An 18521-nucleotide genomic window follows, 5' to 3' on the forward strand; every position below is an offset into this window, starting at 1 on the left:
AGTAGGGTAAACTGGGTGGCAAGCTGGTGTCAGAACTGGAAAGGCTGGATGTTGTCACTAAGCTGACTGGGAGAATGGAACAGAGAGTAAGGATAGCGAAGGAATGGAATAAAAGGGAAAAACATCCAGAAGGAGGCTAAGTGGCTTGGAGCTAGCTGCTTGGTAGGTTTTGAGGTTTGCCAGTGTAAGAACATGGGTTAGAGGACCTGTTTTTCTTCTCTAATGAGTAGTGTGCCTGCTGGACACTTCTCTCAGAATTTTCTAGATGAGCCATTTGAGGAAGGCTATTAATTATCTAATGTGCAAAACTGAAGTTTAGTCATTTCTTAAATTATTGTTTTTAGCAGCACAGACCTGTATTTTTTCTTATTACAAAAATAACACATGCTCACTGTAGACAATCAAAACATTATGAAAACACATAAAAAGTAAAGTTCAGTATCCCACCATGCTCTAAAGACTAACCATGCTTCACAGTTTGTGTATGCTTTCAAATTTTCACATATATCTTTTCAAAATAAAAAATGGGTTCATAATAAAAAAAAACAAGAGTTATAGGACACAACATCAATTTAAATTTTATTGAAATGAGTGAGGCAGAGCTGAGGAGACAGAAAGAAAAAAAGAAAGAAATTAGTGAGGGAAGGGGCTCAAAGGATCTTCCTGGCCAGAGTAGTATAGAGTGATAAACTCTGATAACTACCATCACAAAGGACAATCTACATATGTGGGGGCTCTTTTTCATCCAAAGCCACCATTGAAAAATCAAAGGTAGAAGTGTGCCTTGGCACATGATTCTAACCCAGGAACTCAGGAGGCTGAAGCAGGTTTCCAAGTTCAAGGACAGCATAGCAAGGCTCCAATTCAAAATGAATTAAAAAAAAAAAAAAAGCTAGGGATGTAGCTCAGTGGTAGAGTGCTTGCCTAGCATGTATGAAACTCTGGGTTCTGCCAGGCATGGTGGTGCACACCTGTAATCCCAGTGGCTTGGGAGGCTGAGGCAGGAGGATCGCAAGTGCAAAGCCAGCCTCAGCATCTTAGCAAGGTGCTGACCAACTTAGCAAGACACTGTCACTAAATAAAATACAAAAGAAGAGCTGGAGATATGGTTCAGTGGCTAAGTGCGCTTGGGTTCAATCCCCCAAAAATAATTAATTAAAGAAAAAAAGAAACTCTGGGTTCATCACCATTATCAGACTCAGGGAGGTGGGGGAGAAGGGCAAGCCACAGACTAGAAGAGGAAATTTATTTATTTATCCTACAAAGGACTTATATCCTGTGTGTATATAAAGAGCTCATAAACCCAAAGTTGCAGGGAGTCAGGTACTGCATATTAAAAAAAAAAAATAACTACAGAAACTGTTTCTAGATCTGGGCCAAAATATACAAGATAAGCCTGGAACAGCTTGTGGTGCCCAAAAGCACGCGCGCACACACACACACACACACACACACACCACCACCACCACCACACGCAGCACACACAATTAGAGTATAGCAAAGGGACACAGGAGACAAATGAAAAAGTTTCCAATGGCCAAAGCTGGAACAATCTAAACTACAAAATAAATACAATATTGGATTATAATCCAAAATATGAAATTAATAGCCATGAGTCCACATGATAAAAAGGATTGACTATAGACAAATTTCTCAAGCAGATGAAGTCCAAATCATTTATGTAGATACTTTATCACATTCAAGGAGGTAGAGCATTATTCCTCGATCCTTAAGTGGGAGCTTTGAATAGTGACTTACTTCCAAAGAATCCAATAGGAAGAGGATGGAGGAAAAATAAATTTACAATGGAAAATGCTGACAAACATTACCTCAGGAAGGTGATCAAGATTGACATCAACATGATAATTCATATTGATTATATGTGCCCTTAATATCATAGGTGAGAATGGCAATGTTACCTCTGTGGTCTTCCACCCAAAAGCCCAACCAGAAGAAAACTATCAGACCAAAAAGGAAATACCTGGCCAGTACTCCTCAAGACTCTGTAGGTCATCACAAGCAAGTAAAGTCTGAGCCTAGAGCAGCCTAAGGAGACATGACTCAACATTACATGGTATCCTGGATGGAATTCTGGGAGAAAGTATGATAGATAAAAACCAGAACATTCTGGACCTTGGTTGTTAATAATGTTATCAGTATTGATTCTTTTGTTGCGATAAATATACTAATGTTCTTCATGAAACTACCTCAGTCCAGAAGACATTTAGATCAGCTTTAAATGTCTGCCAGTGTTACGCTTAAGTGCCTGAGTTGATATGTCTTGGGCCAGAGAGAAAAGATTAATAAGACCTGTAATCAACATATCTTTATAATCAGAGATATGATAAATTATTGTATAATGGTGTATTAAGAATTGTAATGCAAAATACATAAATCATTAAAAAAAAAAAGAGAGGGCTGGGGATGTGGCTCAAGCGATAGCACGCTCACCTGGCATGCGCGGGGTGCTGGGTTCGATCCTCAGCACCTCATACAAATAAAGATGTTGGGTCCGCCGAAAACTAAAAAAAAAAAGACCTGTAATCAAGCAGCTCGGGAGGGCCAGCCTCAGCAAAAGCAAGGTGCTAAGCAACTCAGTGAGACCCTGAAATAAAAATATAAAATAGGGCTGGGGATGTGGCTCAGTGGTCAAGTGCCCCTGAGTTCAATCCCTTGTACCCTCCTCCCTCCACACCCCCCCAAAAAAAAGGTAAGAGAAACTTGAGGAAGCCAACTTACTTTTTAAAATTGATCTTTATGGGTTGATTTGCTCTTGCTGGCTAAATCTAGGACTCATGGAGAGCAGAACTAGGATCAAAAGTACAGGTATATGAAGTGTAACATGTAGGGTCCCACGGATAATTTTGTTGTAAAGATGCCTGTGCTTGTGCAGAATAACATTAATATTGTAGCCTTGGAACTGCTAGTTTTAGAAAAGCCTGCGGCTGTGGGGCACCAGGTGGCACACACCTATAATCCCAGGGGCTCAGGAGGCTGAGACAGGAAGATCTTGAGTTCAAAGCCAGCCTCAGCAAAAAGTGAGGCGCTAAACTACTCGACCCTGTCTCCAAATAAAATACAAAAAATAGGGCTGGGGGATGTGGCTCGGTGGTCAAGTGCCCCTGAGTTCAACCCCTGGTACCCCATCCCCCAAAAAAGAAAAGCCCGTAGCAAGGTTAGCCCTTGGCTGGTTTCTTCTTTTTTAAATTCTTTTCCTATATATCCTTGATTCTTTATTTGCAATATTTTTTTTTTGACAGCAGAATGCATTACAATTCTTAGTACACAATCTTTGCTAACCCCCTGCTCCCTCACTTTCCTTCCCACCTGCCCATTCCTTTCATGCTCCCCCTCCCTACCCCACTATGAATCAGCCTCCTTATATCAGAGAAAACATTCGGCATTTGTTTTTTTGGGATTGGCTAACTTCACTTAGCATTATCTTCTCCAATGCCATCCATTTACCTGCAAATGCCATGATTTTATTCTTTTTTATTGCTGAGTAAAATTCCATTGTGTATATAGGCCACATTTTTTTTTTATCCATTCATCTACTGAAGGGCATCTAGGTTGGTTCCACAGTTTAGCTATTGTGAAATGTGCTGCTATAAACATTGATGTGGCTGTGTCCCTGTAGTATGCTGTTTTTAAGTCCTTTGAGTATAGACCAAGGAGAGGGATAGCTGGGTCAAATGGTGGTTTCATTCACAGTTTTCCAAGGAATCTCCATACTGCTATCCATATTGGCTGCACCAATTTGCGTCCCACCAGCAATGTAAGAGTGGTACCTTTTTCCCCACATCCTCGCCAACACTTATTGTCTTTCTAATAGCTGCCATTCTGACTGGAGTGAGATGAGTTTTGATTTGCATTTCTTTAATTGCTAGAGATAATGAGCATTTTTTCATATATTTGTTGATTGATTGTATATCCTCTTCTGAGAAGTGTCTGTTCAGGTCCTTGGCCCATTTATTGATTGGCTTTTTTTTTTTTTTTGGTGCTTAGTTTTTTTAGTTCTTTATATACCCTAGAGATTAGTGCTCTATCTATGTGTGAGGGGTAAAAATTTGCTTCCAGGATGTAGGCTCTCTATTCACTTCACAGATTGTTTCTTTTGCTGAGAAGAAACTTTTTAACTTGAATCCATCCCATTTATTGTATAAGGAAAAGAAGAACTTAAATTAGCACTATTTGCTGACGATATTATTCTATACCTAGAGAACCCAAAAAGCTCCACCAGAAAACTTCTAGAACTAGTAAATGAATTCAGAAAAATATCAGGATATAAAATCAACATCCATAAATCAAAGGCATTTCTGTATATCAGTGACAAATCCTCTGAGAGGAAAATGAGGAAAACTACCCCATTTACAATAACCTCAAAAAAAAACAAAAAAACAAAAAAACAAAAAAAACTTGGGAATCAACTTAATGAAAGAAGTGAAATACAATGAAAACTACCAGACCCTAAAGAAAGAAATCAAAGAAAACCTTAGAAGATGGAAAGATCTACCTTGCTCTTGGTAGATCTACCAAAAGCACTATACAGATTTAATGCAATTCCGATCAAAATCCCAATAGCATTCCTCATAGAAATAGAAAAAGCAATCATGAAATTCATCTGGAAAAATAAGAGACCCAGAATAGCTAAAGCAATCCTTAGTAGGAAGACAGAAGCAGATGGCATCATTATAGGAGACCTTAAACTATACTACAGAGCATTAGTAACAAAAACAGCATGGTGTTGACACCAAAACAGACTGGTAGACCAATGGTACAGAATAGAGGACACAGAGACTAACCCACAAAATTATATTAGACAAAGACGCCAGAAACATGCATTGGAGAAAAGATAGCCTCTTCAACAAATGGTGCCGAGAAAACTGGAAATCCATATGCAACAAAATGAAATTAAACCCCCATCTCTCACCATGCACAAAACTCAACTCAAAGTGGATCAAGGACCTAGGAATTAAACTCTGCGGCTAATAGAAGAAAAGTAGGCCCTAATCTTCATCATGTGGGATTAGGCCCCAACTTGCTTAATAAAGACTCTCATAGCCCAAGAATTAAAACCTTGGCTGGTTTCTGAGAACTTGCCTATTTGTTAGGTTTGATTATGAGGTATCCCCCAAAATCTCCAGTATGGATTCATTAATGAAGATATTCAGAGGTTGAAATATTTCAATTATGAGAGCTGTAACCTATTCGGTCCACCCAAATTTGAACGGATTGATTGGGTGGTAACTGTAGACAGGTGGGGTATGGCTGGAAGATAGGTTACTAGGAGTACACCCTGAATGGGTGCATCTTTCTGTGGCCTTCCTCTCTCCCCCTCTGCTTCCTAACCCCACCTTTCTTCCACTGGTCCCTTCCCCCATGGCATGCTGTCTCATCTTGGGCCCAAGGAAATACAGTCATCTGTGGACTGAGACCCATGAAACCGTGAGCCCCAAATAAACTTTTCAAAATTGTTCTTGTTGGGTATATTGGTCACAGTAATGCAAAGCTGACTAAAACAGCTGACAAATACTTCCCTACAATTAATATTCCCTAAAAGATGAGTAGCTCAGAGTACCTAAACTATTTTAACAATGTAGTTTATCCTGAATACCTGCTTTCCTTCTAAAAGTCTGGATTTGGGGTACACGGTAGACAGAGGTTGTCTACATGACCAGCCCCAGTAAAACTTCTGAACAATGAGTGTCCCTTGTAGGTAACAGTTTGCATGTCAGTTCATTACTGGAGCAGTTAAGTCCATCTCCACCAGGAGATAACTCTTGAAAGCTTGCACTTGCCTTCCTCCAACCTACCCCCTAGCATTTCCCATGGCTAATGTTGCTCTGCATCCTTTCACTTTAATACATCAAACCATGAGTACAACTAACTACATACTAATTCCAAGTTCTGGCAAACCACATAGGCCTAATGTGAAAACAAAATTTTCTAGAGAAATAAAACAACAACAATCAAAAAAAAAAAAAAAAAAAAAAAACCCACATAAGATCAAAAACCGAGTATCTTAAAATTAGGGTAGGTATTTCTTAAACAGGGACCCCCCCCAAAAAAAAATAGTACTGAAAAAAAGGAAAAATTGGCAAAGTATTCTTAATTAAAGTTAGAAATAGCTAATGTTCCATATTCGTAAACTTTTCAGCAATTCCCATAACGTTGGCAAACTTTTCTTGGACCAAGTGACTTGGGAAGAAGATACATTAGTGCTCCATTGTTGTTACTTTCAAGTGCCATCTCTTATTCATATCTCTCACCTTCCTAGGTATATTATAACCCTTTTGAGGGAAAAGTCAGAATACATTCTTTTTGCTAACACAATTGTGGACAAATAAGTTGCTTGAAAAAGCTGCCAAATTGAAGAATGTTCTTCCATTCATTTTGATAAACTTACAACAATGTTCCTTGCTGGAGTTGAAAAAATCACCTAAAGGAATTGGAAATTGTGGGGTATCTGAAAATGCCACTCAGTGTGCATCAAAAAGTGCTTGAACAGAATTAATGGGGCCGTAAGGGTTTTTGGTCAGATTAGAAACTAGTTCTAGACAGCACTGGCCCCCAAGAGAGGATTTTGCCAAATTACATCTTGGTATAAACCCTTCACCCACAGTAAAAAATGACATAGCCTCAGAAATTTGTCATTTTCTATAAAGACCTCCAAGAGGATATTGTTTATTATTTGAGTTCCTTTTGGAGATTATCAGAAATTTCTGGCCTGGCCAGGTGTGATGGCACATGCCCAGTGGCTCCGGAGGCTGAGACAAGAGAATTGCAAATTCAAAGCCACCCTTAGCAATGGTGAGGCACTTTAGCAACTCAGTGAGACCCTGTCTCTAAATAAAATACAATAGGGCTGGGGATGTGGCTCAGTGGGCTGAGTGCCCAAATTCAATCCCCAGTAGCAAAATAAATAAATAAATATAGATAAATTTCTGGCATAAGTCAAATCTACAGAGGATCTGAGATATGAACTCCAATTGGTAACTTGACCAACTAAATGAGGCTGACTTCCACCTGTTTTTCCTTTTCTCTAGTCAATATTAATGCTTCTTTTTTTCAAAAGCCACTAATTTCTAGTTGTGTATATAATACTTCAAAATAATGTCCCTCAAATCTGCTTCTTTTCCCTTTGTACACTTTTTCACCAGAAATTCTGGATTGGCTTGAAGTGTTGAATGGTATTCACTGCCCTCTCTAAAACAAGGCCCCTACATATAAACACAACCCTGGTAGGCAAGCTGTATGCTACAAGCAAATTAAGTCACTACTCCCAAAATAACTTTCCTATTTTCATCCCTCTGTGTGTGCAGTTAAGTCTACCCTTATTCATTCTCTGCTTGTCAAAATCTAATCTATTCCATCACATTGATTTAAAAAAATCTTGAGTCCAAACTGATAAGAAAGCTTTACTTTTGACAGAATGGCAGGTAATCAATATATAAAGGAAATTATAAAATCGTCATTTTAACTGGATATGGTGGTACATGCCTGTAATCCCACCAACTCAGCAGGCTAAGGCAGGAGGATATAAGTTCAAGGTCAGCCTCGGCAATTTAGTGAGGCCCGAAGCAACTAATGAAACATTGCCAAAAAAAAAAAAAAGGTCTGGGGTTGTAGCTCCACTATAGAGCACTGACTAGCATGTGTGAGGCACTGGGTTCAATCCTCAACATCATATAAAATAAACATATAAGGTGATAGAGATATTGCTCAGTTGGTATAGTACTTGTTGAGCATGCACAAGGCCCTGGGTTCAATCCCTAGCACCACATTTAAAAAGAAAAAAAAAAAAAAGTGTCCATCCACAATTAATACAAAAGAGGGCTGGGGAATGTAGCTTGGTGGTATGGTAAAGCGGGTTCAATTCCCAGTACCATGCAAAAGCAAAAGAGAAAAAAAAATACCACACAACATGGAACTTTTATTTTTAACGTAATTTCTGTACAGCAGGAGTATGAGAGTAATCTTTTTATAAATGAAAATGATGTTACTAGAAGAAATGATGACAAAAACCAAACCAGTATTTGATGTGAATCCATATTTTATGCTTCAAATCCAGCCAAGAAGTTTGTTACGATCTCTTTCAGTTTTGCATCGGACTGTTCGGAGATCTTCCCATCAGCCCTATTAGGAAATAAAAGTAGATCATTAGTTCTGATCTGGACAAAAATTCACTGACTGAAGAACTAAAAAGGAGTTAAGACTTTGGTATCTTAAAATTACAAAAAGAGGCCACAATTGAATTCATACCTGATAGTGCCCAAGAGGGCTTGGTGTTGACTGATCACATGAGACAAGAAAGCATTCTCAAACTTGGTGATCTTGCTGGGCTCCAGTTTATCAAGATATCCCCTTACACCGGCATAGATAACGGCCACTTGTTCTTCAATAGCCATGGGAGCTAAAAAGAACAAGTAAGTTGCTCAAAAAAATGTCATGTTACCAAAGTCAGAGAAACTTTTTCTTTCAATTATTAACATATCACTTTCTCTTATATTCTCATTGGCCTATAACTCAATAACTTATATTCTCATTGGCCTATAACTCTACTTCAACACTCCTTTTCCCGTCCCTCCCCAATAAACAGAAGCATCATCTTCTAAGTATAACCCAAAAAAGCACTACTATAATCTGGCACTGTTAATACTATTTTGGGGGTAAATAATTTGTTGACATTTTTTGGCAAGGTAAAAAACATAGTAACTTTCTTTTTCTTCAGTCCTAGAAATGGAACCTGCAGTGTTGCACATACTAGGCAAGCACCATACCACTAAACCACACCTCTAACTACTCAGATTCCTTTAAAATCTGCCAAACTCATACCAAGGGAACGGGATCCAATAGGGTCTTAATTCTTGAAAATAAGAAGAATGGGCTGCAGTTGTAGCTCAGTGGTAGACTACCTGCCTAGCACATGTGAGGCACTAGGTTTGAACCTCAGCACCACATTCAAAAATAAATAAAATAAAGATATTGTGTCCATCTACAACTATTTAAAAAAGAAAAAAAAAAACATGCCAGGCACAATGGTGCACGTTTATAATCCCAGCAGCATGGGAGGTTGAGACAGGAGGTTTGCCAAATCCAAAGCCTGGTTTAGCAATTTAGTGAGGCCTGTCTCAAAATTTAAAAAATAAAATAAAATAAAAGGCTGGGGATGTGGCTCAATGAATGGTTCAATCCCTGGTACCCCAAAAAAGAGAACCAAGTTTCTCCTTCACTAAATTCGCAGCATTTACGTTCAAATAATAATGAAACAGACACTCACTGAACTCAAAGGCAGTGTTTTTGATAAAAGATAATATCCTATGACAGGTGATGTAGCTCTGTAGGTCTGGGAATACCCTAACATACAACAGTAACAACCAAAAACAACTCACAATACTGTCCTTGCTTCAGCAACTCAGTCAGACGCACACCACGACTCAAGAGTTGTTGAGTGGCAGCATCAAGATCAGAACCAAACTGTGCAAAAGCAGCAACCTCACGATACTGAGCCAATTCCAACTTCATGGTACCTGCCACCTGAAATACAGTAAAATTGGTATTAACAACAAGAGCACTGTACAAATACAGCTGATTTTGAATACTTCAAGATTTTAATCTAATACCCCTTTCTGCCAAGTGATATAAAATTACCTGCTTCATAGCCCTAGTTTGGGCAGCAGATCCGACTCGGGACACAGATAAACCAACGTTAATAGCAGGGCGGATACCTTTATAGAACAATTCTGTTTCTAAGAAGATCTACAATGCAAAAATACATATGATGAAGGCTAAAAAGAAGGAAATCAATTATATTCAAATTTAAGTAACTAAAATGCCAACAAACTGAAACTCAAAACTTGAGAGAATGCTAAGTGACTTCTCATGGTAGAGGTACCCTATCTTTGACAATCCAAACTGGCCTACATGACCTACTGCTGAATGAGGACGTGCTTAAGATTAAGGAAAAAGGGACCGGGGTTTTAGCTCAGTGGTGGAGCACTTGCCTAGCATGTGAGAGGCACTGGTTTCGATCCTCAGCACCACACATAAATAAATAAAATAAAGGTATTGTGTCCATCTACAACTTAAAAGAAAAAAAATTAGTGGGAAAAACCAATAAATTTATACTGAAAGACAGACGAGGGAACTCGGCAAGGTGGTATATATGCTTGTAACTCCAGCAACTCAGGAGGCTGAGACCAAATGATTGCAAGTTCAAGGTCAGCCTCATTAACTTAGCAATTAGCAAGACTTGTCTCAAAATAAAAAGTACTGGGGCTATGACTCAATAGTTAAGCATCAGGTTCAATCACCAGTACCAAAAAAAGAAAGAACTACAAGGGAAGTGTTACCATCTCTGGGAAATGCTTCAAAATTATGTAAGAGAATAAAGCATACTACTCCGTGAAATGATAACTGGGTAACGAATACGTAAACCTTCATTATATTATTCTTTTATATACATTTAAAATTTCCCATAGTAAAAAATACATTTAACAAGTCAGTTCATAGATACTAGTCTAACCCAGTACCTCAGAATTAACCAAACCCTTTTTAGTTATTTTAATCATTAAAATAATACCTGTCCATCAGTGATGGAAATGACATTTGTTGGAATGTAAGCAGACACATCACCAGCCTGTGTTTCTATGACTGGTAAAGCAGTCAAGGAGCCACCACCAAAAGAATCGTTCATTTTGGCTGCTCTTTCCAGCAGTCGGGAGTGTAGGTAGAACACATCACCAGGATAGGCTTCACGACCAGGGGGTCGGCGTAGCAACAGAGACATCTGACGGTATGCAACAGCCTATGATATAGAAGAGAGTTGTGAAGTTCTCCTAATAACCAGAAATTTCATGTCAACTTCCACTGTACTGTAAACATATAAAGAGATTAAATAGTTCCTCTGACCTGTTTGGATAAGTCATCATAGATGATCAAAGCATGTTTGCCATTATCTCTAAAATATTCTCCCATAGAACAGCCAGAGTAAGGAGCCAGGTACTGAAGTGGGGCAGCATCAGAAGCAGTGGCTGATACCACAATGGTGTACTTCATAGCATCTGAGGAGGAAAAAGATTTACATTTTATGTGGTTATGGATACTGTGCTTTTATTTACTTATTTACTTTCTGTAGTAACAGGGACTGAATCTCAGACCTTGCCCACACTAGGCAAGCACTCTATCACTGAGCTATTGCCGTAGTCCGGCTAGGCAAAAATAAACAGGAGGTGACAAGCAATTTGAAGGTTGAAACGGGAACTACTTTATTGCGAGTGAACTTAGCAGGAACTGAGCGAGAACTCTAAGTAGCGGGCTCCTGCAGTTTGCCAGGAAGCTATACCCTCAGCCAAGTTGTGATTTTAAATTAGATGTTACTATAATAAATATTACTCAGTGGTAAAAAGATTTACTATTAAAAATTGCCAAACATCCACTTTTTTAAAAACTAACAAAACCTTTACATTTATTGGTACTTTATATTACTTTCCCATTTTTTTAACCTGTTTATTTATATTATAAAATTCAGTTCATTAGGGAGTAAACAAAAATCAGTCTTTGCTAACTAGAAGTTCTAGGATTAGTAGCAATAGGCGTCAACAGCAATGAACTAGGTATGGTGGTGCATGCCTACAATCCCAAAGATTAGGGAGACTGAGGCAAGTGGATCACCAAGTTTGAGGCCAGCCTTGACAACTTAAGACCCTATCTCAAAAAAAAAAAGTAAAAAGGGGAGCCAGGCGCAATTGCCCATGCAATTCCAGAGGCTCGGGACGCTGAGACAGGATTCAAAGTTCAAAGCCAGCCTCAGCAATAGTAAGGCACTAAGCAACTCAGTGAGACTCTGTCTCTAAATAAAATACAAAAATAGAGCTGAGGGGTACCCCTGTACCAAAAAAAAAAAAAAAAGTAAAATGGGCTGGGAATGTAATATAGCTCAACAGTACAGCACCCCTGAGTTCAATCCTCAGTACCACAAAAAAACAACAGCAATGGGACTGAGTTCTTTAATACCTGCATCTGTAAGTCTCTTCACCAACTGGGCAACAGTGGATCGCTTTTGACCAATAGCAACATAGATACAATACAGCTTCTTCTTTTCATCAGATCCATCATTGAAACGTTTCTGGTTAATAATTGTGTCAATAGCAATCGATGTTTTCCTTAAGAAACAATAAACATAAATGTTACTAAATACTTCAAAGGATTTTACTAGTACTAAAATTTTACTTACTAATCTTCATATCACATTCTACTGTCCCCAGTATAGCCAAAGCATTTATCATTCCAAAATGAAAAAGTAATCTTTGCATAAAGCAAATTTAGCTAGAACTTTTAACAAGCTTAAGTCTTTACCCAGTCTGTCTGTCACCAATAATCAGCTCACGTTGACCACGTCCAATTGGCACCAAGCTATCCACAGCCTTAATGCCAGTCTGCATTGGTTCCCTCACAGAGATTCGAGGAATGATTCCAGGGGCTTTCAGGCCCACTCGCCTACGGATCTTGGAACCAATTGGACCCTGTAAAAAATAAATAAACAAGTTTTAGCTACTGAAGGAGACTGAAAAGGGAGGATCACATGAGCCCAAGAGTTCAAGATCAGCCTGGCCAACACAGCAACACCCCATCTCAAAAAGAGAAACAAATTAAGATAAATAATATTTTTAAAATAAAAAGGAGCCCCCAGAATAATCAATTATGGTGACTGTTAGAAGCTGCAAACAGATCTAATAAACATCAAACCTACCTTTCCATCAATGGCATTACCAAGGGCATCTACTACACGACCCAACAGCTCCTCGCCAACTGGAACATCCACAATGGCTCCTGTCCTCTTAACAATATCTCCTTCTTTAATTAGTTTATCATTCCCAAACACAACAACACCAACATTGTCTGGTTCCAAGTTCAGAGACATACCCTGCACAATTGAAAGACAAAATTTGAACATTAGTAAAGATGTATACACTGAAGATACGAGGGGTCAAATGGTAACTTCGGCTCTATAGTCTTCTATATCAAGAGGCTCTTTATCCACAGTAGACACTTATAAAACTGCCCCTATTATTTTCTTTTTTTTTCCCCCCAGAGAACCCATGACTCCCACAACTTTTATTGCCATTGCACTGGCCAATTAGGCTCAACCTAATACAAAGTTGACTTGTATCATCAGAACTTCTGATAGCTACTCCACTATCAATAATACAAAGTCACCAACTTTCAACTTTACACCAAAAATTAATTTAGTTGAAGTTATCAAATGCTTTTACATAGGTAATTGGAAAAAAACAGGACCTGGGTTTGATCCCCAGCATGTGAGGGGGTTTAAAAAAAGGAAAGAAAAGAAACAACCAGATTTGAACTTACTGACATTTGGGCAAAGGTTCACTAAAATTTTATATTTTGGAGTCAGTGTGACTAAATCTGTTTAGAATAAAAAAAAAAAAAAAAAAAAAACCCTCGCTTACAAAACCTTGTAACACTATTCTCTTGCCAGGTACAGTGGCACATGCCTATCATCACAGCTATTTGGGAGATTAAGATAAGAGGAATACAAGTTTGAGGTCAGCCTGGGCAACTTAAAAAAAAAAAGGGCTGGGGATATAGCAAAGTGGTAGAGTGCTTGTCTTGTATGCAATAGGCCCTGTGTTCCATCCCAATAGTGTCCCCCCCGACCCCGTCAAAAACACACACACATACACATACACACACACCAAAAAAAAAAAAAAAACAACAACACCTTTCTAATCCATAATAACAAAGATGGGGGCCTGAGGCAAATAGAGACTTAGAAGTTTTTAACAAATATTACACTGCCATAAATAAGAATGAAATTATGGCATTTGCTGGTACATGAATAGAACTGGAGAATATAATGCTAAATGAAATAAGTCAGTCCCCCCCAAAACAGAGACTGAATGTTCTCACTGGTATGTGGATGCTAATCCACAATGAGAAAGGAGAAGTAGTACACAAGTTCACTGGATCAGACAAAGGGGAATAAAGGAAGAGGGGGAGGTGGATGGGAATACAAAAGACAGTAGAATGAACTGGACATAACTTTCCTATGCCCATGTAACTCCACATCATATACAACCACAAGAATGGGATCCTAATTGGAATGGGTTGCACTCTATGCATACATGTCAAAAATACACCATTATCAGGTATATCTAAAATCAACAAATGAAAAGTTTTAAAAAATCTTACACAATCTCTGGAATTGAGAAAAACTAGATCCTAAAAAACCAAAATATTGTTTTTTAACTTACCTTTAAGCCTGAAGAAAACTCTACCATTTCTTCTGCTTGAACATTCCTCAGCCCATGAACTCGGGCAATACCATCACCAATACTTAAGACACGCCCAGTTTCTTCAAGGTCAACAGATGTATCAGCTCCAAGAATACGCTCTTCAAGAATAGAGGACATCTCAGCAGTGCCTGAGAGAGAACAATTCAATTAAAAAAAAAAAAAATACACGGTGCTAAGATTCTCAAAACCCATTTCCCAACAAGAAAGTTTTGTGATCATAATAATCAAATTACAATCTAAAATGTAACACAAGACTCTACAAAAAGTTGGATATCGACCACTATGAAAATAAGAAATTCAGCTGGGTGCAGTGGCACATGCCTATAATCCCACTGATCAGAAGGATAAAGCAGGCGGAGTGCAAGTTCAAAGCCAGCCTCAGCAACAGTGAGGCACTAAGCAACTCAGTGAGACTCATCTCTAATTACAAAATAGAGCTGGGGATGTGGCTCTGTGGTCCAAAACCCCTAAGTTCAATCCCCAGTACCCACCATCCCAATAAAAAAAGAAAATGATTCAAAGCCATGTATTCCACATGTCAAATGTAAAACAGGCAAGAAGTTAACAAAGCTAAACATTTTGGTTTAATTTCTTTTTTGTGGTACTGGGGATGGAACCCAGGGTCTCAAGCATGCTAAGCAAGCACTCTACTACTGAACTACATCCCTAGATCCTTAAGGGTCTTCTTTTTTTTTTTTTTTTAATTTTAAGACAGGGTCTTAACTAAGTTTACCAGGTTAGCCTCAAACTTGTGATCCTCCTGTCTCAGCATCGAGTAGCTGGGATAACTGAAATGTGCCACCACACCTGGTCTTCTGGTTTAATTTTCAAAGAACCTATACCTATGTTGAAACCTACATTTCTGGCTGAAATCCATACAAAACATGAATGTGTTTTAAGGCTTGGGGTTGGGTTTAGTTCAGTGGTACCTGCCTAAAATGTGCAAAGCTATGTATGGTTTGATCCCCAGCACTAAAAGAAATTTAAAGATTCAAAACAGCATATATATAAAACACAGAGCACTTAGATAGGTGCAGTGATATATGCCTGTAACCCAGCTACCCATGAGACTAAAGAAAGAGGATCACAAGTTTAAGGTCAGCCTCATCAACTTAGCAAGACTCTATCTCAAATTAAAAAAAAGAATGGTGATTTAGCTCAGTGATAGAATGCTTGCCTAACATATGCAGGCCAGGGCTCATCCCCAATAAAAAAAAAAAAAGGACAAAAAACCCTACTACACATGTTCAAAGAAATTCCCCAACCTATAGCATATTCCTATACTCACCTCCCTATTTCTCTATTGCATTTGCAACTTGCAAATTCAGACTTCCAGGTATAAAGGAGTGGCCACTGCCTTTGAAAACATATCAGTAAGAACTGCTCATTATTTTCTAATGCTTTTAGGTGAGGAAAAAGAACTCTTTGCTAAATCAGAAAGGGTACCTACTACAATGTCCTTGTTTTTGCACAAGAATTACCAGAACAAAGAAGCTGTACTAATAACAAAAGAAAAATATATAACTAGAGTTCATTTCAGTAGAACAACAGAACCTATATCAAGACAAAGCTAAAAGGCAAATAGGTGTACGAATCTGGGATTCTGTAGTAACTAAAAATGACAGAAAATGGAAAAAAAAAAAAAAAAAAACAGCCCAACAGTTATACAATCTTTGTAAATTATATTTTCATTTAATGATAAGGTGGTAAGTGTGGTGCACAGACTTACCAATCTTCTGAAGATGGGTGTTAGAGGCATGGAGGTTCCTTGCAGCAATGAAGGATGATCCCAAAGCATTTTTGGAGACCTAGTGCAAGAATATTCATTCATGAAACTGACAAGCTTCACAAATGCAGACATATTTTGATCAAATTACTGATAAAAATATAAAGTATATTTAAAATATTCTGTTTAAAATTTGAAGTGTATTATTCAGTTGAGGAAGTACCTTTAGGTATATGTTGAGTATATAATAATGTTCCTAGTACACAATTAGCACTTTATAAAATAATTTTTTTAAAATGGAGTCTATTTTAAAAAGCAGCTATTAACAAAGTAATCAGGTACTACTATTATGGCTTTAGATTTTACTTGAGTTGTGGAAATTCTAATAACTTCTTCCTAGCTGAGGACAGCAGCATAGCCTGTACCTAGTTACTCAGGAGACCAGTCTTGGCAACTCAGTGAGACCCTGACTCAAAAATTTAAAGAGGGGCTTGGAATGTAGCTCAGTGGCAGAGCTTCCTAAAGGACAAATCTTAATATGGTCCCAATTTTACTTTAAAGAAAATGACAAGCAAACAAAAACTGATGTTAGAGCTAAATTAAGAAACTAAAAGGATAAGGCACATGGATCTTTTTTTTTTTTTAACTTCATGAATAAATCCTGTAGCAACATGGACGACTCCTCTTTCCTTCAAGTTAGAATACTGTGATTGGTTACTATCAACTTTTATTTACGAATTTGCAGTACTAAGAATTGAACACGGGGACCCTGTACCACTCAATTACATCTCCAGTTCAGCTCTTTTTATTTTGAGACAGGGTTCAGCTAAGTTGCTGAAGCTGGCCTCAAACTTTGGATCCTCCTGCCTCAGGCTTCCCCAATCATTGGGATCACAAATGTTCACCACCACACCTTCAGGTCACTGTCAATTTTGAAGCTACTGCCTTCTATAGGAGCTAGATGAAAATAGTTAAAAATGTTTTGCAGCTAACAGAAAACCAAGAAGCTACCAGGCTGTTTTAGGGCAGCAAAACGGCCATTATACTTATTTCACCTTTCAAATTCAGATTACTTTTGAGATAAAAGAGGCAAATGTGAATGCGTTTACAATAGACTTAGGAATTAATAAATGTTTGACGTTCATACTCAACTTTCACAGAGGTAAGTAACAAAGGGCACTACCTCTTAGAGGCATTTTCCAAGTTTGTGTTCTATTTTATTTGAATTCTTGAACACTGTCCAACAATTCCTCAAACCACCAGATGAACAATTCAAGGACGAAATCTGTACACGTCAAGGAATCACACAAAGCAGACTTCGGTGAAACCGAAACAATTTGGAAACCAGCTTCATTGCTGTGATATATTGGCCACACAAAAATAATTTTTTTTCTTCATCTGCACGGTGTGTCCACGACCGCTTCAGTATTCAGCAGTAACAAACCGCTTCTGAAGAATTCAAGAAATGTTTGCTTTGCTCTGAACTGACCTCCGACTAGAGTAAAATGCTGGGTCCTGCTGACCTTCACACAATGTCAGGCTCCCCTGACTCGCTTCAGCAAGAGCTGACAGCAGTCCTCTGACCTTCAGAGGTACCAGATGGGGACAATCAGCCGGAACGAGCCCCAGAGCCGTCCTCTGAGAAAGCTAGCACCCAACTTCTGACCTTCGCCCAAGGCCTCTGCTCCGGCCGCTCTAGGCCCAAGACTAGAATCCTAAGGAGACCCCCGTATCGCGGTAACATCGAGGTCACTAACTCCCCGGCACCACTCTGCACCATTTCGCATGGATGGCAAGCAAAATGGCCCTTCTGTCGCTCGCCCACCCGCCCAGCCGAGCTGCCACAGTGCAAGATGGCGGCGTCCGCCACAACCCTTCAGTCTCGCTGCAGAGCTCCAGAGCCAGCGCACCGCCACCCGCTGCCGCCCCACCGAGCGGCCCCGCTCCAATCCGCGGTGCTCACCAGCCCGGCCCGCCGAGGGAGGGCGCGGGCCACGGCCGCGGCGACGCGCACGGACAGCATCTTCGGTTTCTGCTCAGGCGGTTCCTCTGCAGCCGCAGCCTCCGGACTGACTGGGACAAAATGGCCGAGCGCCGAGGAAGGTCAAGGTAGCCGGCCCACCTGACCCGGAAGTACCGCCCCTCGCTTCACCGGATGCGAATCTGCTTTTTTGAGAGTGAGGGGTGGGTTTCTTTATTTTTTAAGTATTCTTTTTATTTTTTAAGCTGCACCCTCAAAATGAATGAATCGCCTGTTGCCAGCTTCGGCCCAGCATTCATTGTATATTTATTTTAGTATTTCCAGTCGACCTTGTGGTTGCCCCGGCGACCACGTGAGTAGCGGAACCTGCAGAGAAGCGGTTCCCAGCATCACCTTGTCTAAGGATGCACTAGCTAACCCTGAGAAGGCCAGATTGAGCAATTTATTTTTTATTATTATTATTTTTTAAGATGTTTATGGGCCTTTAGTTTATTCA

The 18521-nt window shown here is 39.2% G+C and overlaps 1 protein-coding gene across 1 annotated transcript; it reads right to left on the reverse strand.

The window, feature by feature from the left end:
* Window positions 1-7913: 7913 nt before the first annotated feature.
* Atp5f1a (ATP synthase F1 subunit alpha) lies at window positions 7914-18158 on the reverse strand. The gene is made up of 12 exons (XM_046428367.2): window positions 18008-18158; window positions 16048-16126; window positions 14277-14446; window positions 12752-12925; window positions 12358-12524; window positions 12016-12164; window positions 10912-11063; window positions 10583-10807; window positions 9652-9759; window positions 9393-9537; window positions 8263-8413; window positions 7914-8136 (listed from the first exon to the last, which is right to left on the reverse strand). The coding sequence occupies exons 1-12, from the start codon at window positions 18065-18067 to the stop codon at window positions 8055-8057; spliced, it is 1662 nt and encodes a 553-aa protein (XP_046284323.1). The 5' UTR covers window positions 18068-18158; the 3' UTR covers window positions 7914-8054.
* Window positions 18159-18521: the final 363 nt, after the last annotated feature.

Source organism: Marmota monax, unplaced genomic scaffold, assembly GCF_021218885.2.
Source record: "Marmota monax isolate L192 unplaced genomic scaffold, Marmota_monax_Labrador192_F-V1.1 WCK01_AAM20220418_F8-fsc00031, whole genome shotgun sequence".
In the NCBI taxonomy this organism is placed as follows: Eukaryota; Metazoa; Chordata; class Mammalia; order Rodentia; family Sciuridae; genus Marmota; species Marmota monax.